We start from the raw sequence: 24407 nt of genomic DNA on the forward strand, positions 1-24407 counted from the left end.
CTCTAATCTTAATTGTTACCTTCTTTCATTTGTATTTGTTATTTTTTGGTTGCTAGCTCGATAAACTACTATTGTTTCTCTAGTGTCCTGTTTATACTATACCACTTTGTTCTATTGTTCTTATGTATAGACGAAATAAATGAAATGAAAAAATGAAATGAAAATGAAATCATGCCCTGAATGCTGTGTCTTGAAATATATCCTCATAATTGTGATGGGAGATGTTGGGCAGGGAAGAAAGTTCTGCACCACATTGGGGATGAAGGGATGGTGTAGGTGCCTTCAGTTTCAATTTTTGCGAGGATATCTGCTTTGAGAATTAAAAAGTTTATTTGTTTCTGTGTTTTAATTGTTTTCAAACATCTTTATATTTGACAATTTAACTTTACTTCCAAAATTTTGAAAGGAAAAAAATGGTCATGGGAGGTGGGGGGTCTGCGAAGGGGGTTTCATTTTCTTATTTTTTTGGACAGAGGGATAAAGTAGCAGTGGTAGGAGCAGAAACTCCAGATTGAAACGTCTCCAATTCAGAAATAATATTTTTTATTATTATATTATATTATTATATATATTAATAATTATATTATAAAATTATATTATTAGTATTATTTTATTTTATTTATTATTAATATTTTTATAATATTATTATCTCAATACATTACATGTATAGAGATATTGTAACAGTAAGTGGGACTCTCTCTTCTCTTAAAAATTTTTCAGCGTCTTCAAACAAAGTTCTTTTTCTCTGGAATTTCCAGAGCAAGAATATATCATATAGACCAACAAAAGTTACTATTTTTTATTCCAGAATTGTATCTCATTCTGTGACTTTTTCACCGATTTATGGCCAAATCGGGCCAATTTGGACTGAAAACACACTTTGTCAGACCTGTTTTGCACACGCTCCAAAACTTATGTTTTATGAAAGAGAATAGAATAGAACTGTCTTTCAACAGTGGTATCGTCTAAGATAGGGTCCTATGTATTATATATTTTATTAACATTTTAAACTTTCATTTGTTGTTTACAGGTAGGTATTAATAAGAATTTTACTACCTGTATATGACATTTTATGGCTTTTATTTGCTTTATTTGGTGGTTAAATGATTTTTCTTTCTTAAAACAACACTGAGCTGCCGCCCCTACTATTAGTAAAAAGGTCCGTTTTTGATGATTAAGCCCCGCCCCCAAGTCTGTTTTGTAGCAGATTGGCTATGACTCATAACAGCTACACGAAAATGGCTACGCTCGCGACCAATTTCTGTAGTGTAGTTAGGTACGCGAGGTGTTAGTGTATTGCATGCTAATTGCATTCTGTACTGCTGAATTCCATTTAAGGATAGTACTGGTGTTCAGGTAGCTTTTCAGAGCAAGGGCCATGATAAGTTTGTTTGATTGCCCTTCATGTATTTTGTATAATTACGTATACACATTCTTGTATTTCTGAAGGCTACTTACTGTAGGCCTAGTGCATTTAAAAAATATATATATATAAGCCTAGGCCTATTAGGCTTTCAGTGATAGCCACATTAGCATTGTACTGGTGTTCAGACAGCTTTTCCTAGGAAGGACCAGGGTAAGTTTGTTTGATGGGTACGTATAAAAGAGGAGCCGGCCATAGCATCACAACTTTTATAAGACTATAAAAATTGTATAAGGTTATGTTTTATTTATAAGGATATAAGATGTATAAGGTTATATGAAGTATGTTTAGCTTTCTTTTGAACCTGTAATGTTTGATATCAAATGTACAAAGAATTAAAATAAAATAACAAAATGGAGAGGAACTGAGGTGGCTATTAGGGGAAGAGGAGGCCACCCATCACTTGCATTTAAAAACTTGTACTCTTCTTTTACATTATTTTTTTCCAAGTCATAAATCCATGAAATCTTCATGTCCAAAAATTGAGATGGAAAAACGTGGGTTGTTTTGATATCTAGAAATGGACACAGTTTTGATGGTAGTCACCACTACAGTAACATACATAGGTCAATAGGCCTAGCTCTCAAGGCAGGCATCAAGAATATGGTCGAGTTGTTCGCCTCTTCTAATTTGGCTGTTGTCATTGACGTCAAACTATATGACCAAAAAGTCCAACAGAGACTGACCTAAGATGAAGGATACCACATAAAAAACAAGTTCTTAGGTATTCTAGGACATTACTAAACCTTGCAATGTCGTTCTTTCGACTAACAGGCAATGAGCGCTAAAGGCAAGACTAGCAGGATAAAGTGTAACCTGCAGAGACTATTCGTGGCAAAGTAGCAAAAATGCAAGTTATGTATTTGTTGTACCATGATTGATATTGATAATTGTAGAGACAGAGCAAAGATTTGAAATTAGGAATCAAAATTAAAACTTCCAGTATTGAGATACTGCATCATTGATGCTCTTGTATTATATTGTTATTATAATATTATATTATTATATTTTTCCTCAACTGTTCTCAATTGTAAAGTTAAAAAGTAAAAGATCCACAAAATGTCCTTGAGTCTCACCTGACTAAACTCACGAAAATCTGAAAATGTTTTCTCCTCAGTATTATCCCGGAGACAGGGAGTTGATGGAGATTCGAGACGAGGTCTCCAACGTCCAATCTAAGATGACCACGCTTGACCGAAAGAGGGATGAGTTGATGCAACAGATGGCAGGCTTCAGGAAGGAAACAGATAATAATGGTACTGTCATATTTCTTCTAAAAAAAAAAAAAAAAAAAAAAAAAAAAAAAAAACCCGATTTACTTTAGTTAAAAAGTCATCTGTTTTCTTCTTCAATTTTCTTCCAAAATGAAGTGTAAAGGCAATCATTATCATTGATTGGTCTGTGGACAACTAACAGTAAACAAAAGGCTTAATCAATTTGGATGTAGCAGTTTCACTGTTCCTTCAAACGCTCATTAGACTGGAGACTTGTGCAAGTCTAAATATGATGTCATTAGGCCATATGGTCTTAAATGATTAATGGATTTTCTTTATTTAAAAATTATTCTTATTTTGTTTTGTAATAACAAAATAGAGATAGGTTTCAAAAATGCTGAAATATTTTAATATTGAGATTGACAGCTTGACCCAAAAACTGGCATTGGTTTCCGTGGCAATATTTTATTAAAATTATACCCATCAATATGCTCTCTCCAGAGTGAGACACCTTGACCTAAACTTCTATGTAATCAAAGTGCTTTTGCATGATTCAGTGCATCTGATTCAAAAGCTGTTTGTACAAAGTATTTAGTTTGTCAAATCGAACCACCGTTTGTCACATGTCTGTTTGTTGGGAGAAAAGACCTCTTATAGGTGACAGGACAGTATGTTTTAAGTGTGAATTCAGTTGAGTTCCTGTTGTGCTTTTTGGTCAGATGGAACAGTCGACCTAAGTTGTCATTCCCTTCGCCTTTTCAGAATTCATCATTACCGATACGCCAGCGCAGTCTCTGCCGCCCGTGGTGTTTGACTTCCAATCAACGGATTTAGATACAGACGAAACTTGGGACGTTTCCAGAGACCTCTCGTCTCATAACGAGAGAAAGAACCCCCAGTCTAGATTAGACAGACCTCAAGATCTTCCAGTCCACCAGCAGAGGTACAGCCTGCCCCCTCAAATGTCCTCAGAGTCGCACCCTCAAGGGCCTTACGGTCAGGGAGGAGAACCCCTCGTGGATCGCTCTCAACAGCAGGACCAGTACGCACCCTCCAGGCACTCGCTACCGCCAGCCGTCTCAACCAGCCAGTACGGTACCCCTGAGAGCAGGCCGCAGGAGTTCCACCGCGGTACATCGACGGACCCGAGGAGGACCCCATCGGATCCTAGACGAACCCCGAACGATCCGAGACGTACCCCGAACGATCCTAGGGCTACACCGGATCAGTATGGCCGACCGGCAAGTCAAGGTCACAGAACTCCAAATCATTATGAAAGGCAACACCCCCCAGGTCACATGGTTCAGTCACCAGACCGTTACTCAAACTCAGGCGGAGAGCCAGTCATTCGCCCGGTTCAGACCCAAATAGCCTACTCACAGCCCCCCAGCCACGGAGGAGGAGGGAGGCCATATGAGGACCAGAGACAACCGCAGAGTGGTGACTGGTTCCCCCAGGGAGAGCTTAGGTCCCCCCAAGGGGGCAGAAGGTCCTCGTACAAAGTGACAGATTTGGATACGAGAGAATCCTGGGATATCTCCCAGGTCGACATTAGGTCGCCGGTGGACGACAGACCCCTCCTCTCCCCCGGGGAGGTCTTACCCAGAAGAGATCCCAGCCTTTTGTATGAAGGAGGGGTAAGTACTCCGGTGGCTCGGTAGGAGAGTCGCGATAGTGTGAAAGAGTAAATTTTCACTTCATGGACATGCATATAAATATGTGGTCTTGTAAGTTGCTGAATGTGCCAGTGTGTTAAGGAATAGCCTGGTTGAAACTGGCCTAGAAATGGAAATGGGTGTGAAACAAGCAAAAGAAAACTACCGAGTGGATAGGGAGTAATAATAACTGGATGGATAGATCAATTTATAAGGAAAGATGGGCACAGTGTAGGATAGAACTTACCTTTGACCTCAAAATATCTCTGAAAACCTAGTGTTTTGTGTGCCATTAAAACATCCTTGCACTCTCTGTTACCTGTTATCTAGTTGTGTTATTTTGTTAGTCCAATTTGATTCATGCAAACAACTACCTTTCCTCATCAACATGCCCAAAATGTGTTTTTTTGTTGTTGTAATTTATCACCCGTTTTTGTCCGTCACAAATAATCTTAATGCCATCCTAACTTTTCCGTTCGCCTCTCTCTCTCGTAGCCGCCGTCCTTCTCCGAGACGCCCTCTGATTCCGAAGTGGCCGAGCTGACGAGGAGATCCGAGACGTTCCCGCGGTCCGGTCCGACTCAACAACAGCCCCCTCCCCCGGTGAGAGGCAACGACAGCTACCGGAGAGTGAAAGTAAGAGAACAAGACCTTCAGTTCTGAGACATTCTTCAGTTTGCCGTCCGATCAATATTTTTTTTGCTTTTTTTTGTTTGGTTTCATTTCAGTTTTTAAAATGAGAAGTCCAATTAGTGAATTCTTCTGTCCTTAAATATCAAAACTGATTTACAAAATGTTTTGTTTCGGTCGGTACCGTATCTCTGCTCGTTCGGTACTTACTGCTATCTCAATATCTGCTGAAAGAATCGTCACCATTTAGGGCAAAATATTTTACAAATTCTTGCTATAAATATAATTGGTGAATGTTGTTCTGTACTACCCCTCAACTCCATCTGTTATCCATGATCCTCTCCCCAAATATGTGTAAATTTGTGCTCATTTCTGTCAGTAATTAAAGACAATCCACAGTTACTCGGTAATACGAGAGTATATGCCTGTCTTGTGCAGTGCATTTATCACATATTTCTAATTTTGTTCCTAGTTAGTACACCTACTGTGTAGCCATCCCCTGTAAAACCCAACCAGTCCCATACCATCCCATCCAATCCCATCCCATCCCATCCCATCCCATGCCATCCCATACACCAATCTACTTCCAATCTTTGCCAAATTATGTTAAAACTCGGGCCGTTAGGGATGGAACTTACGATGTCATAGAATTGGACTTTTCATTCACGATATTAACCTCTCTGCTGCAGTAGTAGTTTTTGACTGGATTTGTTGTATTTTGGAATCCTTTCTGCTATTTGTGTTATTTCATGTTAATATCTCTCATTATTTTTTTCTGTTTTCATATCCTTTGATTGCTGTTACTAATCTTTATGTTGTTGATTTTCCATTTTTTATACATTGCACAACCCATTGTTTCTTTACTACCCGTCATGGCTTTGTTACATATCTGAGGAAAGAAAATACAATAGTTATAAAACAGATGCAGCATTTACAGGATGATACACTTTGACTACCTAAGGCGCGACAACTTGAGATATGCTTTGACACTGTGGACTTACTCCAAGTCTCCCCATGCCCAATAGGGGTGTTTCTGAAACACAGAGACCGAGGGTAGGGATAGTGAGCCCCATGGGTAGGGATCATGAGAACCCAGGGTAGGGATCATGAGACCCAGGGGTAGGGATCATTAGACCCAGGGGTAGGGATCATGAGACCCAGGGGTAGGGATCATGAGACCCAGGGGTAGGGATCATGAGACCCAGGGGTAGGGATCATGAGACCCAGGGGTAGGGATCATGAGACCCAGGGGTAGGTATCATGAGACCCAGGGGTAGGTATCATGAGACCCAGGGGTAGGTATCATGAGACCCAGGGGTAGGGATCATGAGACACAGGGGTAGGGATCATTTGCAGTCTGTCTCATAATAATAAGAAGTTTGTATTAATAGTAAAAGTTTTGATGACATGCCCTCAGGTCCCATCCACACCACATATTTGTAATCATTCTCCTTTGAAATGGGCTCTCTGCATCAAATTAAAGCTCCCTACTTACACCAATTTGTTCCCTACCCGAACGAGTCGCACTCTGCCCTACATGAACCTTATGTAGAATACTTCAAATGATTCTGTGAGGTCATAATGCAATTGGCACAACGTTTTCAAATAGTATATTAAGTGCGCACACACACACACATACATATATATATATAGCCTATTTCCTTCACATAACATTAATTTTACAATTTATTACCATAATCTGTACTTTTCATACTGTTTATTTCCCAGCTATTACAAGTAGATATTGCATGTTAGTAATAACATTCATTATAATTTTACCATTTTTCCCCCCCCCCCTTAACAATGTGTGTCATTGTCCCCCACCTCCCCTCCACCCCTGTTATGTTCCTGCTGCATGTGTGCATGTGTTTGTTTCCTTGGTAATGCTATTTATTTTCTTACATGAAACTGCAGCATTTTGAGCTACATATGGCAGGTTAGAGTTAGGCTCTAACAGATTTATATACTTAATTTGTTGTTTGCCTAATTTTGACTGTTAATTATTGGCCTGATGTTACTGCTATATTAATACCAGCAGAAACCCTCTTTGTTGCAGTAATTGACTATGAGGCAGACAATGGACAATGGACAATTTCACTTGTCTGCTCTGTAGATGGGAAGAGGAATACAAAGAAAAAAAAAAACACCTCCCCGAAATAAAAATACTTTTAATATTAAAAAAAAAAAAAAAAAAAAAAAAAAATATGTTAAGGAAAGAACAACTCTGCATCTGTAATGTTGCGAAGAATTTATTTTTATAAGGATGTGTAAATCATCTTCTGCCAGTTTGAACAAATTTAGGGTATATAATTTACAAAGCCATTGAAAACAGAACTAAGATAATGTAGTCAAAGCTATATAACAATACATCAATCTTTAATTATGACATGTATTCATCCCACAATAACTGTTTCTAAACTCTGCAATGTCGACTAATATGGAAATGTGCAAATATTTCTAGAATTATAACATATTAAATTAATAAGCATAACTCTTATCCTTGTCATGACAAACGACTAAAACTCCCGATGATAAGGTATAAGATTTAAAGGGCTTAGGTGTAAGGGGCCGCTGTGGAGGAATCTATGCGATGTCTGAGGTCTTGGAGAATGGCACCAGCATTCAAAATGTGCCATGGATTTATCCCCCCGGATAAATTGATATCTTTCTTGGGAAGGGTGAGGGGAGGGGGAGAAGGGTGGGGGAAGGGTGAAGGGTGGGAGGAGGGGGTGGAGGGAAAAAGTTACACTTCAAGTCAAGTTAAGTTGATGGATGATGACAGAAGATGAGAAAAATGGAGAGAGAAAATAACTTATTTTTAGAGATAAGAACTTTAATCAAAAGATGTAACGTATATTGTAGACTTTCGTAAAAAACTTTTAACTCAACCTAGACAACAGAATAGCAGTTGTCATATTTAACAGCAAATTTGGTGGAGGTAAGATTTTAAGATCATAATATTTTGCAGAATTCTTTATAAGAGTTGAATTGGAAAGATAAGTATGACAGTCAACTGATCTGGAGTTAAGTTAATTAGTTAATAAGCTAATTCATTATCTCCACTAACTGGGTGCACCCCGCCCAACTTGCAAACACCCTGTATAAAAACAATGTATTCATAACCACTTAGGCCAAAGTGCACTCCCACTTATGAAACAGTCGATAGCTCATGAATATTTAATTCTAAGGAAGGCCTGCTTGATTGAACCTTCATTTGAGTACTGGAGTATTTTTGAGCCATTTTAAACCTTGTTTTTTTGCATGATTTTGCTTATTGGAATGATGTAGAATATTGGTGTAACTGAAACAGTTAAAATGAACCTATTCACAAATTTTCGTTCGTATTCTGGTCCGCCAATGAATATTTTGTGTTACTTAATTACAAGTGAATGGAAGTATGTTAGTTTATGTCAGGTATGAGACAATCAACCAAGTAATATTTTATTTTTGTAATATTTGATTCGTTATCTGCATTTGCATGACAATGCATACATTGTTCATCGGTGATTGCCATTAATTTGCATATTTCTGATGTGATGCTGTTCTGGCCTACAGTAGTATAGAATCATTTTTGCATGTTGCTTTTTTTTCATGTTCATGTCATTGTCTTGTGTAGTATTTCTTTAAACAGTACGAATATTCATGTATTCCTGCACTGATTGGCTGGTTCCAGCACAATCAATATTCATGATTCATATTTCCTTTACTGATCATTTTCTTTTTTGATCTGAAATATGAGTGTTTCGTATTTATACCTAAGGTAGGAGTCGGGGTTTGATTCTTAATTTGCATAGACACGGCAGTTCTATACATATTCATAAGATTTAACATACAACATGTTAGTCATCAAAATGAGTAACAAAAAAACCCACTCCCTGAATTTCAACAAAACAACAACACCAATACCAAAACAGTGTAGCGACACACAGTAATTCTTCAACTTAAACCTGTTGTCTATAATTTTTTGGCAAAAATTTGTGTGTGATTGCATTAGAAAATACACATCACAGTATAGTGTCAACATTATGCACACTCCGTAGCCTTATTCTCGAAGCTGAGTCAAACCCGGATTCCTACTTTATCAAACCACTTTTGAAGAAATTTTTTGAAACGAGTGAAGGAATAAAAATGTGTAGCAAAGAGAAAAGAGTTTAAAGATTTAGCATTTTTTAAAATTTTGAAACCAATGTTTGCTTTTTTTAGCGTGTAGTTTGTCTATGTATGTATATATATATATATATTTGAAGGAAGACTATTTGCATACATTAAAAATGGTTGTTAACATCACTCTTACCTCTTCTGTTATCTACTTCTTTCTGCCTGCACCAAATTTTCTGCATGTGGGTAGCTTAGTGTTCTTCCACCGCATGTCACAGCCCCCACCCCCACACCTCCCCCCATCTCGTCACACCTCTGCTCGCATTTTTCTTACTTCTCTCACTTCGTTGTGGGATTTAAACTGAGATTTTAACTCGAGATTTCAAAGCATCGTTCGGGGTTTCACTCAGCTTCAAGAATATACATTACATGAAAAATTGACCGTATCCGATACAAACACAATTTATAAGTTCCATCTAAAACACACTCAGGGGTTTTAAGTAAGTTTTTAAAGCTGTTTCTTTAAGTTTTATTTGATTCATTTTATTGGTGATATTTAGAAGTGAAATGAAAATGAAGTTAATTCACCCAAAATGAGGTACAAATGGTATTTACAACTTTTTTCATTTCAAATTGCATGTTTTAGATGTGGTCGATACTGAATGTTGAGAATTAAATGCTTTCCATAAAATGTATAAAAGGAGTGTGTCTTACGGTTAGGTCAATTGCTATCTCAAGACGAGCATTTGATAGTTCTCTGCAGATTTGGTAAAACCAACCAACCAAATGTACTTTGAAAAAAACTGATTTTAGAGTCACATTAAAATGCACACATACACACCATTGACTGCATCAAATGAAAACATTTTTAATACATATTCCAAAGATTTATATATTTGTATTTAAATTAATGTGTCAATTGTAAGTGACCCTGACATTTCGATCCAAGCAGGATGTTCTTCAGAGATCCTGCTAGGATCGAAACGTCAGGCCCACTTTACTTTTACACATTCTTTTACACAGGCTCTACAGTGGATAAGCAGTTTGCTAACAGTTTTGTTTAGTTTTGTATTTAAATTTGAAGAAACAATAGTCCAGAAGCAATTAGCTTTCTGGTTATATTGTTATGGCTGTAAAAATGTCTTATAAATAGAAACATTTGAGATGGCCTAAATAGATGGCCTAAAGGAGTGTTAGTTCAGAGCTTAACGCCGGTGCCTTTCATTCCTATGTTCGAGTCACTCCAAGATTAATGTATGTCGTCCAGTTACAGAGTTGTTGACAATTGACAATTCATAATCATGGACATTAAATATGATATCTTAGAGACTGACTTCGGTCAGCTTGGGGCATTGATAAGCCAATGATGGCTTCTTTGCGAGTTCCTGCTTGCAGGAGGATCTAACATACATACATACATACACACACGCATGCATACATACATAAATGGCAAAACATTAATCTATGGAATACATCTGGAATATGAAAGATATATATAACTTAAATACTGGATAACTCAATCTGTGTAGAACAGAACTATTAAGAACCGAGGTCAAAGATGAATTCCCGATCTGGATAATAATCTTTAATATCTTTAATATGTGTTTAAGTTAACAGTCAATTTTTCCATTTTAAGGTATAGTTTTACACAAACACTACACCAGAAGACACAAGTTAGTGGAATTGAGAGTGAAACCCCTGAATGGTGCTTTTTTATCATAGTAATAAGTGGGCTATGGCGATGTAAAAATGGTTACCATGGAAACGCCCTTTGGTAGTTGTGGGTTAGCAGATGATAGAAATATGTTCTGAATATGAGTTCATCCCTGTAGGTGATGTCACTTTCTTAAGATGAGGGGAATGGGGTGCCTGAGAGGGTGGCAAAGTTGGGTGGTATAGAGGGTGGTGAAGTTGGGTGGTATAGTGGGTGGTGAATGGTGTGGTAGAGGGTGAGATGTGAGGAAGTCCCCCTCGCCCCTCATCATCTATTCAACAGTAGTTGTAAATGTCCTTGAAAATTTACTAATGAGCGTATGGTTCTCCCCATAAATGCTCCGTATGAACTTACTTATCACTGACTATTATTTTATCGTCCAATTATCTGTACACCACTGACATTCTTTAAAGTTTGCTCAAATCGATATTTGACACGGACCCATCGTTTTTCTGTACCAAAGTGAAATCTGAATGAATTGACTTTAGGATCTGTTTATCTTGTGGAACTGAAACAAAATGAGCCACCTGACCCCCCCCCCCCCCCCCCCATTCCACTTTCAGCTTTCTCGTTAGTTGCCTAAAAAACTGAAATACGAAATATGTCTTGTCCAAATCTCAGCTAAAATGATTTGATCAATATACCTTCACAACAAGAAATATTTGCAAGTTCACATTCTTAACTTAAAACCTTTTTAATTTCTGATCTGTCAGATGATGTACTTAAAAGGCAGCTTGTTGTGTTTACAAAACCATTGTCCAATTTCCCCTTGGGTCCGCTCAAGTAACTTAAGCCACAATTCTCATATGCAAAGTAGGTTAGGCCAGGTATATCTGCTATGCAAGTATGGTAGGTTAAGGCCAAATGTTTTGTTTGGTTTGAAGAATAACAGTTTTGATAAAATCTCCAAAGATTTTAAGCATCTCCTTGTCAAGATAAATGCAAGAATACAAATAAATTTTACTTATATTTGTTTCCTAAAATTAATAAAAACATTTTCCCTCAGATATGCAGTCTGTACACTCTCAATGGTAGAGTTATAATGGAAATTGTGCCACAGTGTACTGGCATGTTTGGAGATGTTAAAATGGGCAGCTAAAGTGATTGAACTATATATTAAAATTACAGAATATTGAGTCATCCCTGTCAATATGTCTGATTGAAATGATGAAATTCCAACCAATTAAAATCCTTTCTGAATTCTGCTGCATCTCAGATTGTTTGAGTACTTCTGAACTTGGGAGATCAATCCAGCAGTGGGTTATAGTCAGTAGTACTGGTTACCTTGGTAACAGGAAGAGGTCAGTCTTAGATTGAACACACTACTTCGTGAACATTTTTCTACATCAGGGATCTTCCATTAAAATATATCTGACATGGACTAACAACAGTATATAAACAACAGTGTGAATGTTTACATTTTCAGCACCGCAAACCGGCAGGGATTAAATCTGCCATTCAGCAGGGATCTGTTAAAGACGATTCGTCGCAGGGCGCCCTCCCTGTTGCTCCTCCTGCTCCTACCGCTGTCATACCATCTCATGGCGTTGCCGATCATTCTCTTCCTTTATACTCCCATGATGCATTGCAGCATGGCTTTCCCAACCCTGCATCTGTATTCACACCTATCGTAGTATGTACCCTGCACATAATCTTTGCTTTTTCTTATTTAACCCTATTTTTTGTTTATATGCTTTTCGTAACTGAGTTAATTTGGGGTATGAATGCATGCATTAATATGGCTTTGTTTGGAAAGGGGAGTTTGAATTCATAACTATAACTTGCAATATTGTAATCGATAGGTCCTTAGGGCAAATGATTGCATGTATTAGTTGCATGAAACAATATACATGAAAGATATTAATTAAACTTATGGTGCTTAAAACATGTAAAAAAAAAGCAAGCCTCAGACATAGGGCTACATGAAAAATGATTTTTTCTGATGGTAATAGAATGTAGTAGCATGAATGATATTGTTGGGATAAAGTATGATGTAAACTAGAAAGTAAAGTATGGATAGTTATATATATGGATAGTTATATATATATAGATAGTTATATATAGTTATATATATATATATATATATATATAACTATATATATATATATATAGATATATATATATATAGTTATATATAGTTATATATATATATGTAGTTATATATATAGTTATAGTATGGATAGTAATAATACAGTAGTGATCAAGATGGTGATATAACAGTATTGATAATATACTAACTTAATCAGATTTAGAAAACAAATTTAGAAAGGAGGAATTGTGATTGCAGTATATATGGTGATGACATGTTAGAATAAGTATGTTGTTTAACTGTGAAAGAGACAGGATTGATTGTGGTATGAAAATACAGTAGTCGTGACCAAGATGATGATATAAAAGTATTGATGATATTTATGGTATAAATCATCATCATTGATAATTAGAAAGTAGTGATGATTTGCTAATTAGAAAATAACGCATACAGGACTGATAAGGATAATTTGGTAACCATGGCAACTAACAATATTACATATATTGATAATTGATCTCCATTAATCTGAAGGAAAAGAAACTGCCATTAACTTGAAAGCTTGCGTTCAGTCAGGGAATGTAAAAGTACATCATTTATATGTTTGGTTCAAGGTAGATGACATTTCTAATTGTGGCTGTTGTCATTCATTTTACATGATATAGGATTTTGTTTCAAGTCTTGTCTTTAGATTTAAATATGGAATATACTTCTGCTAGATGAAGTAGAATAAGTAGTTCGAGTCACTCAAAGATTAATGTATGTCCTCCAGTTACAGAGTTGTTGACAATTAACAATTCATAATCATGGACGTTAAATATGAATATAAGAGACTGACTTCGGTCGGCTTGCGGCTTTGATAAGCCAATGAGGCTTCTTCGCGAGTTCCTGCTTGCAGGAGGATCTAATGTACATACAAACATACATACATACATAGTTAGAACAATAGAGAGCATGTGATAGTTCATAGTATTGCATGTACAGTACCTATTTTCTCCCTTCTAGTTGTTGTTGCTGTTGTTGTGATTCTTGTTTGCGGTGACCTTTAACCTCCACTGTTTTGTTTTTGACTCGTAACTTACTCTTCTAGCAACTTAAGGAAAACACGACTCTTCCAGAGAATTCGGCAAAGTCATCAACAAATTCTGTCGAGAATGCCCCCCCATTGATGATCGTTCCTCTCCCCGTGGCTACGCAGATGCAAGAGGAGGTCGCCACGGAGATGACCTTCGATGACCCGTCTGCATCCTCTGACGAGGCCAAACCTTCAGTAGTAGTATGTAGTTAACCTATAGTACCTTAGTATATTTACTAGCATGTCGTAGCTGTTTCACTTGAATATTCATTCCGTTGTCTCATGGATATTCATGTTCTTGTTTTGTGATCGTCCTGTTATTTCCTATGCATTGAACAGTGACTGATGTCAGCTGAACAAGATGTATATGTTGTTTCAGTATAAACTCCACTAACATTAAACAGTTATTAAACTGCTATATCAGCATGAGTGTGTATTGTATTAGACTTATGCTGTTGGATTCGCAGGCCAAGTTTAACATTTGCTGTGGTCTTCACATGGCTTTATTATATCTATCCCTTGCCTTACCTACCCTCACTTAACAATTTGTTTCTTCATTTCTTTTATTGTCAGTTATTTATAACATATATGAATATTAATTATAATAATTTCATGATGCTTTTGTACTCAGGTGGTTTTTATGAGGCATAATTTAAGCTTGTTTTTGTTTTTAAATTGGGTTATGTATCAGTCGCATTCCTGCCCTTGACAGTTTTTTCCGCTCTGTGACATTGTCTGTATGCCCATATAATCCGGCTAGCTATACCTACTGCTATTGTGTACTCATTTCATATGGCTAGGAATCAGGTGATTTGAAAATATCTCTGAATTATTTGGGTTGTAGTATGATGGCAAAGAAAGGTGGAAGGTATAGTATTTTGTTTTACGCACCCTTACCACTTTTGATTGTTCGTCGACTTGCAATATTCAATAATCCGCAATTCGGAAGATAAAGTTCTGTATAGTAATATGGTTTGGCCGATCTTTTTCCAAAACTTTACAGAGCGATAAAGCTAAACCACATTCTGAGGAGACGAAGAAGAGGAGGAAAGACCCTCCAAGTTACAACCAGGTAGCCGTAGGGTTCAAGCCCAAGTCATCTCAGCCTCGATCCCGAGACTCGGATGCGGAATCCACCTCCTCCAGCATCAAGAACTCAACAATATATGGGCCAACACCCTACAGGAGAAGTAAGGAATTAGCTAAGGAGGGAGGGGGTGGGGTGGGGAGGGAGGGAGGAGGGAGTATGGTGGTCTGAAATGTGATAGCATTGTCCAACATCTTACAAGAGTAATTAGAAATAATTAAAGGTGGGGAGGGCAATATAGTGGTCTGCATATGGTAGTATTGGCCAATGCCCTTATATGGAGAATTATGGAATAGTGAGGAGTGCGTGTGAGTGGGGGGGGGGGTGGGGAGGGAAGGAGTAGGTGCTATGGTGGTCTGAAATACGACAGCATTGTCCAACTTGCTACAAGTGTAATGAAAGGTGGGGAGGGGACAGGAATATAGTGTTCTGTATATGCTAGTATTGGCCAATGCCCTTATAGGGAGAAGTATGGAATAGTGAGGAGGGGTTGGGGGGGGGGGAGGGTTGGTATGGTGGTCTGTAGTATGGTAGTGTAATGCAACATCATGCACCAGTAGGGAATAGTAAGGAGGAGGGAGTGGGAGACGTTGTTCACTGTAATATGATAGAGTTGGCCAACACCTACAGAATTATGGAATAGTAAGAGGGGGAGGAGAAGGAAGGGAAGGGAGGAGGGGATATGAGAGTTTGTAATATGGTATTGTTGACAAAGAACCCTACAGATTTAGGGAATAGTAAATGGTTGGGAGGAGGGGGGCGGGGGTGGGGAGGAGGGGATATGGGATCTGCAATAAGGAAGTGTTGGCCAACAGGATATTGGAAGGGTGAGATGGGGATAGGTTGTTGTGTTGGCAATATGGTGTTATGTAGTGTAACAGAGTAGGCCAAAAACCCATTGGAAACGTTAAGATATATTAAGGGGGATGGTGGGGATATTAGGTAATAATATAATAATTTGGGTTGAATTTAGCTTTAACAGAAAATGGTAGCACCTAATTTTCTTGGGTATCACCACACATAAGTGATATGCTGGGGCTGCACTGGTTGAGTGAAAGTCAGACACAAAGTTAATTGCTTGCATAAATCGTTAGGGAAATGTTATGTTTATATATTTTCTGCATTTTTAGTTGTAACTTTCATCTGAATCATACAATTGAAGCTTGATCAACAGCCAAATTAAAGTAGGAGGGGGGAGGAGGAGGAGGAGGAGTAGGAGTAGGAGGAGGAGGAGGAGGAGGAGGAGGAGGAGAGGGGATAGACCACTCCTTGGGAATAATTTATCTGGTATCAATTAAAAATGCTAATTAAAACGGCCCCATCGACGATATCAAAATAATTGGCATAAGTGTCAATTTTTGATAAGTTACACTCTTGCAAGGTTCAGAATCGCTATGCATTATTTCCATGACTTGCCCTCCACCACTGGGATGTTGTGTGTAACTGTGGAGTTTTATGTTGTCGTTGCATTACTCCCTGACTCGCCCTCCACCACTCAGATGTTGTGTTTAACTCTGGAGTTTTGTTGTTGCTGTTTACAGGTATTGAAGCATCGACACGAAAATTGTCCAAAGCTCAGGGAAACAACAAGACTAAGACTGGAAAGGTAAATACTTACAAGGAGTAAAATTTTCACAAAGAAGAGAACAAAAAAAATATAAACAAAACCCCGGCAGTAGGATTACGTAGAATATGCTTAAGAATGATGAATTTTGACCCCAACATGAATTGTGAGGCAAGCGGTTTGTTTCTAAACTTGTCTTATTAATCCATAGAGCCAGTGTTCCACATTATTTCAAGAATTTATACTGCTTAAAGCATCAAAGCATTGACTATGTTAATAACTGCTTTGTACTACGATTCAGCTGCATTTTGCATACACGCCGTATAATATTTTGCGTGCAGTCGTAACAAGCTAGTAGTCACGCTCAAAGCGCCTTGTAATAGTTTACACAGAACCTTGTACTCCTCAAACTAACTTTTGAAGAGATCTAACTCGTTAATGGTTTAAATTCAGTCATTAGTGGTATTAATTATGGTTATTAATGGTTTAAATTCAATATGGCAAATTTGTTGTGCCACAAAAAAATTTCATTGGCTATAAACCTTTGAAGATTTTTTTGCCCAATTTGGTGTTTGTGATTTTGATGAAATCGAAGTAAAATTACCCTCTCTTTAAACAATCTTTTACGGTTTCACCGGACAGTGGTGGTAGAGTCAATGCAAAATGCATCTTTCTGTTTTCTGACCCGCTTGAATTGTGGTGTGTCCATGCCAGCTGGTCTTATAGTCTCTGACTAGCACAGCTGGTCAAGAAATATCACCAGGGGTATGCTCCTAAGGGTTGGAAAGCTCAAGCAAGCATGAGCTTTTTCCGCAAATTCGCGGAATATCCGTGATTTCTTTTCTATCCTAACACACTGTAGCATACGCAAACTGGAGCCTATACCACAATTTTTGCAAAGTTCAGTGATTTTCTTTTTACCCCAGGCTCATCCCTGCTCAAGGTGATAGAGCATATTGGACAACAATTGTCACTCTGTTTTACTCCTTTATATTGATCCTATTCGGGTCAAAGGTTCTTGTTCTTTCGATATTTATAAATTTGTTTTCCACAATTTTACCATGTGCCTTCCGTTGTACCGTTCCCTAGGCTCCACCATACGGCCAAGCGCCACCATATCGACCACCCAGTTCAAACAGGAATCAGCCCACCATTGAGAGAGAAGTGGCGTCGGACACAGAGGCTATGCCACCCCCTCCTCCTCCGACCCAACAAACCCGAAGAGGACTAAAGACTCAAGACCCTGTTCCGGTAAGACCAAAGGTCATTTTTATTGGAATTGAGTGTCTCATGCATGTGCATTATTCTTGCTATTGCCTGTGGTAGGAAATATTGGTTTTGAATTTTTGAGTAAGGTTGCGGGGTGTTTTAACAAAGGAAATACAGATGTGGTGTTGGAAACATTTTGTCATTTCGGATTAGTTATATGGAATGCTAGGACTCTAAACCTGTAGATAATATTTTCATATCAAGATGCAATATCTCGCGATAATTCTTCATGATATTTGGTTACAGAACTGGTGGATAAAATTGTCTGTACTAGTTCACACCATTTTAAAGGAACCTAATTTAGCAGCTGATAAAAAATTAGTTCCTACATTTCTGTCTGGGATGGAAAAAGTTATAATCTTTAGTAAAGGATGCTTATTTAATATCCAGGTTGCAAGAATCAAGAGCGAACCTTACAAACATGATGAAGAAAAATTGAAAGTTAATTATGCAATGGGAAAGGTCTGGTGCCCTGGCAAAAGAAATCAGATCAGTTTTATCTGGTGTTATTTCATTCCCCAAGATGGTATTTTGATAAATGCTTTCTATTGGCGTCAGGGTAGTAAAGTTTTACTCTGTAAAGCTTCGGAATGTTTGCGATAACTTTACTCTTGCTGTGTTCAACCCGATGTTCAGAATTCTGTGAATCGATATATGAACTTGGAATATCAAATGGATGACATTCCCTGTAACGTATTTTGTTATCAGGTTAGTTACGGATCTGTAAACGGCTAGTTGGGAAAATACGATCAATTATGATCCAGGTGTTAACTTTCAGGGGTCTGATCATTGGTGTATTTGAAGTCATCCAGGAATGTGTTCAGGAATATTTGAGTGCTGGGTGGCTTTGAGTGGTAGTGTAATCCACGTCCTGTGGGAGGGGTCTCATGGATGGGGGTTCCCCCTCCCCTATGGAAATGAATCTGCTTAGATGGCAAATGGTGTTATCTTTTCCTAAGCTGTGTCAAGTATTCACCCACATTTTGGTAATGGTAAACTTAATCATCAAAACAAGTCCTGGGCGAAAATGTTTAAATGTTGTTTGTGCTGGGTGGCATTCAGAACTGTCGGGCGCAGCCGCCCGCCGCCGCCCTAAGTGAGCACAACCTTGGTCATCATATCAGTTACATATGTGGAAACAAAATGATAATGCATTTGGAGTCAAGTCAGTTCTATATTTAGTGAGGTTAGTTATGTATTAGGTTTCAGATCACGTACATATTTGTAATCAGATCAATTAAGTATTCTGGAGTCAGATCAAAGATGTACTTGTATCTGCGATATTAAAGATCAGTTAAGTATTTGTGATCGAATTACATTGGTTAACTCTCTTTGGGGTCAGATCAGTTGTGTATTTGAAATCACATCAGTTACACACTTGGAACCAGAACAATTATATATTTGGAGTTGGGTCAATGATGTACTTGTATCTGTGATATTAAAGATTATTTCAGTATTTGTGATCAAGTTAAATTTGTTAACTCTCTGTGTGTGGGGGGGGGGGGGAGGGGGTATGATCTGTCATGTATTTGAAATCATATCAGATACTTACTTTAAACCAGAATGATTTTTTATTTTGAATCAGGTCAGTGATGTACTTGTATCTGTGGTGAAGATTAGTTACGTATTTTCAATCTGATATGCTACGAATATATATAATCAGATCATTTATGTATTGGAATACAGATTGTGATCAGATTAGTTACGTATTTGTAATCTGAAATGCTACGTATCCCGTTGATCAGATCATTTTTGTTTTTGGAAGCCGATCAATAACGCTGTTGGAATCGAATCAGTTATGAGTAATTAATCCAGAGAGAACCTTAATCTTTATCTCTGAAACCCACTTCAGCTGAAACCTCGGAGCGCTGCGGAACGTCTGATCAGGTCGATCCGTAGCAAGACCGTACCGGTTCTATTTCCTGTCAGGTCCCCGTCGCCTCCTTCCCCTCAGGAGGGGGCAAATGAGGGGGTAGATAGGAAGAGGTTGAGTCTAGACAGATGGCTGGAGAGAATGAAACCCCCCATCAAACAGGCATGAGAGTTGTGGTGTGGCATGTCTTGCTGTTTATACTAACAATTTTGACGTTTAATCCTTTTTGTGCGAAAAGTAAATTTTACCTTTGATGAGTGACAGAACTTCAGAATAGAATAGTTTTTTTTATATTTTTCTGTACAAAGTGATCACTCGTTGTTACTTGCTAGTGAAAAGCGATGTTTGAATGTTTAAAATGCAGCGGTGTCTTCCTAAAATTCCTTGTTTTTTAGTTATGAATGAACAAAAGTTTTTGTATTCTAGCTGTATATGCCCAGATGCCTTTTGAACATGGACATTCAAATCCCTGAAATAGCAGATCCTCAAAAAGTGTGGTGAATGTTTGATGCTCAACATTCGACAATAAAATTGTTTGAGAATGTGACTCCCTTCAATACAAGGTTTCTTCTTGTGCCATCAGCTGCCATGCTCAGATCGTAACAAAATGTTATAAAAGTGAACCTTAAAATTATTTTGTACTCCTTTCGTTGGTCTGGTAGTTTCAGTTTGTTTATGTTGATATTTAACACATACTTTCAAAGTTCCTGAAGTGATATATTTCCAACACTCTTTCTCTGTTACAAAGTCTTCTCTCTTTTCTATCGAATATTCCTTTTACTAATAAACTTGAAATTTGGTATCAGTTCTCTTTCACCTCGCTACGTGAGGTAACCACAGATGGGTGAATCCATTTTGAGTAAGGTGTATCTCCTACATTCAAGATATTTCTTTCTCAAATATGATAATTATTATTATTAAGGTGAATACTGGACCATGGTAGTTGTTATGCATGTGTAGAGTTAAATGGTACAATCGAAAATGCCACATCACCTTAGTAGTTCATGAGAATGAAATCATAAAACATTTTTTTGTACCTTAAACCAAAATGGAATGACCCAGTTTATTAAAGTATCTTCATATTGGGAGGTGAAATTGAGCTGATCTGAAGACTAGAGTAACTGTCTTAGTGAATTTGTAGCCATAGCGACAGAGGAGGATAGATATTTTACGAAAATAATTTGGCACAGACAAAATTTGGTGGAAAATATAAAAAATCTTTAAAGCAATTAGGGGACACAGATTGTCGGAGAGGTTCCCACTAAATATCGCCGTAGAAACAGAAAGTCTACATGTTTTCTATGGAGATGCGTAACAACTTTAAATTGCAGTGTAGCCACACGACAGGTTAACCTCAATTTTTTAACCAGGTATCTCATTGGATGAAGTTATGTTCAAACAGTTTACCTTTTAGTACTCATAAAAGACGAAAATGAAATCTTGAAAAGGTGAAATAAAAACAGCTAACACAGCCATGGAATTTGTGATATTCTTTTCAGAGTTTTCTTAATAAACGTGCTTGTTTTGACCATTTGTCTTTCACAGAGGGCAGCAGATGATTTGCATATCGGTACGTTAGAGAGGGCGCTGCAAGCTGCAGAGGTAGACCCTGGCACTAGGAATGGCAATGTCGTGAAGAGTAGCCTGAAGAACGTGGAAGTAGACGAGTCGACCGGAGGGGGATTGGTAAGTAACAAAGAATTGTAACTAGGGGAGGGGATGGATGGAATAGGGGAACAGCATTTTTAGCAAGTCCAGAAGTTTAGACGATGATGACAGGGTGAGAAAATGGAGAATGAAGAGGATTTTGAAAGTCAGATTCTGATCGTGACTTGAAATCTTGTCATGTGTAAAGTGATTGTGGCAAAGTTTTAATTGTCGTCCGGTCTTCCAAGACGACCAAATTTCTGTTCCGACAACCAACCTGAATTTGAATAAAATATAATTCAGCTGGCCTTTTCTGCATGAACAAATTGAGTCAGCCAGTTATCAAAAATGTTTCGCTTGACCACACGGGGCATCATTATTTATGAATCCAAGCATGGAGTATTTGTCGTCAACCTCCTAAGCACTCAGCTACACTTCTTACATTCACCTCCGAGATATAGTTTGCAGTAATTTCCACTGCACTTCATCTGATACGATTGGTAACCACCATGTGGTAGAGTCTGTAGTGCAATCAATTAGAGTTCATTACTGTAGAAAACATCATGTGTGACACACAGTCACCATTCGTAACACTCCATGATATGACAACCTGTTAACAGATACATCACACTGTATATATGGGGAAGCCTTGAGTATATTCTTAGAATATAAGTGTACTTACATGGAATTAAATGGAGTTACATGGACGTACATGGACATACTTGGACGTACATGGACTTACATGGATGTACATGGACTTAAATGGAATTACTTGGATGTACATGGACTTACATGGAATTAAATGGACTTATATGGACTTACATTGACGTACATTGACTTGCATGGATGTACACGGTCTAAAATGGACTTACATGTACGTACATGGATTTATATGGAATTAACTGGACTTAATTTGACATACATGGACTTACATGGAATTAAATGGACTTACATGGATTTACATGGAATTAACTGGACTTAATTTGACATACATGGACTTACATGGAATTAAATGGACTTACATGGATGTACATGGACATACATGGACGTACATGGACGTGCATGGACTATCATGGAAGTACATGGATTTACATGGACTCACATAGACTTAAACAGACTTACATGGACTTACACAGACTGGAGGTACCTAGAACGACATTCCTTTCATATGATTATTGCCAGGACTAAGATTAGTGCATTAGCTTGTATCTTTAATCTCAGTCCTGATGTGTAATAGCAGGTGGCATTGCAGACATTCTTCAGCTAAATAATTCCTTAGCTTTACAATCTGTGAATATTTACTTTGATCTAACAATACTGTGTCCCCCATCAGTTTGTCTCTGGAAATTATTGTTATCAAAATGTTAGCAAAATTTATAACTATCCTGCTTCTTGTGCTTGTCATGTCATGTTTGTGAAGAATATTCTTCCCATCCTGTGGTTGTTCAAACAATATTCATATCAATATCTTTAATAATGACCAAATAAGGTCTACAAAAACTAGTTTTAGACCTCTGTACCTATTAGCTTTTCAGTTTCACAAGTATAGAATATTGGCTGTTTTTGCAATGTATTTATCGCACAAAGCAATCACTGGCACTGCCCCACCTCCCTTGCCCCTCACGCTCCATTAACTTCGCCCTCCCCTCCCCTACCCTACACTACCCTCATGATCAAGAACTTCACATATCGCAATACGATGGAAGTTGCAATTCACAAGTACAAAATATTAAACTTGACTTTAAACGTCATGGAGTCTCCCTTGTGTCGAGTTCGACCAATACCATAACTATGTAATTCATTCAATGCATTACATACATCATTAATAAAGTGTATACGGAAATGTGTTAGAATGTGATAAAACACACCAAATGAAATCGAAGCGTAAATACTCCAATAAGATTCGTAAGATATTCAGGGAATCTTGTTTCATCCTTTTTACATACTCTCTCAACCATTAGTTTCATTTTTGAGAATGTACCCGCTGTGGAAACACAGAATTATGACACTTTTTTTCAGGTGTGTTAACCTTTTTTTCTCCAAAAGAAGTCACTTCATTTAATCTGTTCCATTTTTTTCCTGTAGCCTAGTGAAGCAAACTTCATTTTGTACAGCCAGGATAGTGACCTAGATTACGGAGAAGTATGAATATATTTAGCATCAATGGGTTTTGCTCTAAATATTCAATTATTTGTCATCACCCTTGGACCCCAAAGGTCAAATAATCATCATCACCATCATTTGCATGTATATCATCACTTTCATTGTTCGTATCATCAATCCATATATTTATTAATCTTTTCCACAGTAACAAAATGCTAGTTCAAGTCAGAATGAGTGATAAAAATTATTGTTTGAAAAACAAAAACAAACAAAAAATTAGAAAGAAAAAAAATCATAAAAGGTCTCAGTTGTTTAAAAGTCACAGACGGGGCATATCTTTTGGAGTTTTTCCATATGGAATAACAATCTAAAAAAAAAAAAAATAGTACACATATTTTATTATTTAATTATTTTTTAATATAGCCTCAAGCAAGTTTCCCTTACCCATGTGTTGGCCAGTCTGTTGTGATAATCAATTAAATTTGCTTTAGAATCAGCTTTCAGAAATCCTGAAGTGTTTTGTTTTTCACTTTGGTCTTGCTACCCTATTACAAGGGATTCTCACTTCTGAGCTAAAAGATTGGAAACTTCTGGACATTGAACATTGCAAAACTCAAACCCAATATATTTAAATAGTCAACATACTTATTTATGGGTATTTTTGATCAATTATTTATGTATTCATGGTGAAAGAAAAATAACAGTATACTATATATATATATATATATGTATATGTATATATATATATATATATATATATATATATATATATATATATATATATATATATATATATATATATGTAGATGTAGATGTAGATATATATGTAGATATATGTTGATAAATTTGCTCCTTAAAAACAGTCATTGATGGTAGAAATATTAAAACACAGATTCTGTATTTTCCTGAATATATGAAATAATTAACGACAATTTAACAAACTAATTATTTAAATGGTTTCAGAAAAATTAAAGCGTTTCATGATCAGTGAAATGGCCTTCGCTCACAGTATCGGTTGCGGCTGTGCTG

General features: G+C 37.3%; 1 protein-coding gene across 9 annotated transcripts in view; it reads left to right on the forward strand.

Annotated features, from left to right (window-relative positions):
• LOC139969432 (uncharacterized) overlaps positions 1 to 24407 on the forward strand; it is an 84374-nt gene that overhangs the window by 52552 nt on the left and 7415 nt on the right. For 5 of the 9 annotated variants that reach the window (XM_071974378.1, XM_071974380.1, XM_071974383.1 and 2 more), the window contains 10 exons: positions 2541 to 2679; positions 3400 to 4274; positions 4788 to 4928; positions 12161 to 12367; positions 13851 to 14036; positions 14839 to 15025; positions 16464 to 16528; positions 17576 to 17737; positions 21174 to 21314; positions 23361 to 23417. In XM_071974378.1, coding sequence (XP_071830479.1) covers positions 2541 to 2679; positions 3400 to 4274; positions 4788 to 4928; positions 12161 to 12367; positions 13851 to 14036; positions 14839 to 15025; positions 16464 to 16528; positions 17576 to 17737; positions 21174 to 21314; positions 23361 to 23417 — 2160 coding nt within the window. The remainder of the gene's footprint in view (positions 1 to 2540; positions 2680 to 3399; positions 4275 to 4787; positions 4929 to 12160; positions 12368 to 13850; positions 14037 to 14838; positions 15026 to 16463; positions 16529 to 17575; positions 17738 to 21173; positions 21315 to 23360; positions 23418 to 24407) is intronic. The other 4 variants (XM_071974379.1, XM_071974384.1, XM_071974385.1 and 1 more) reach the window with 3 other exon arrangements.

This window comes from Apostichopus japonicus, chromosome 7 (assembly GCF_037975245.1).
Source record: "Apostichopus japonicus isolate 1M-3 chromosome 7, ASM3797524v1, whole genome shotgun sequence".
NCBI lineage: Eukaryota > Metazoa > Echinodermata > Holothuroidea > Aspidochirotida > Stichopodidae > Apostichopus > Apostichopus japonicus.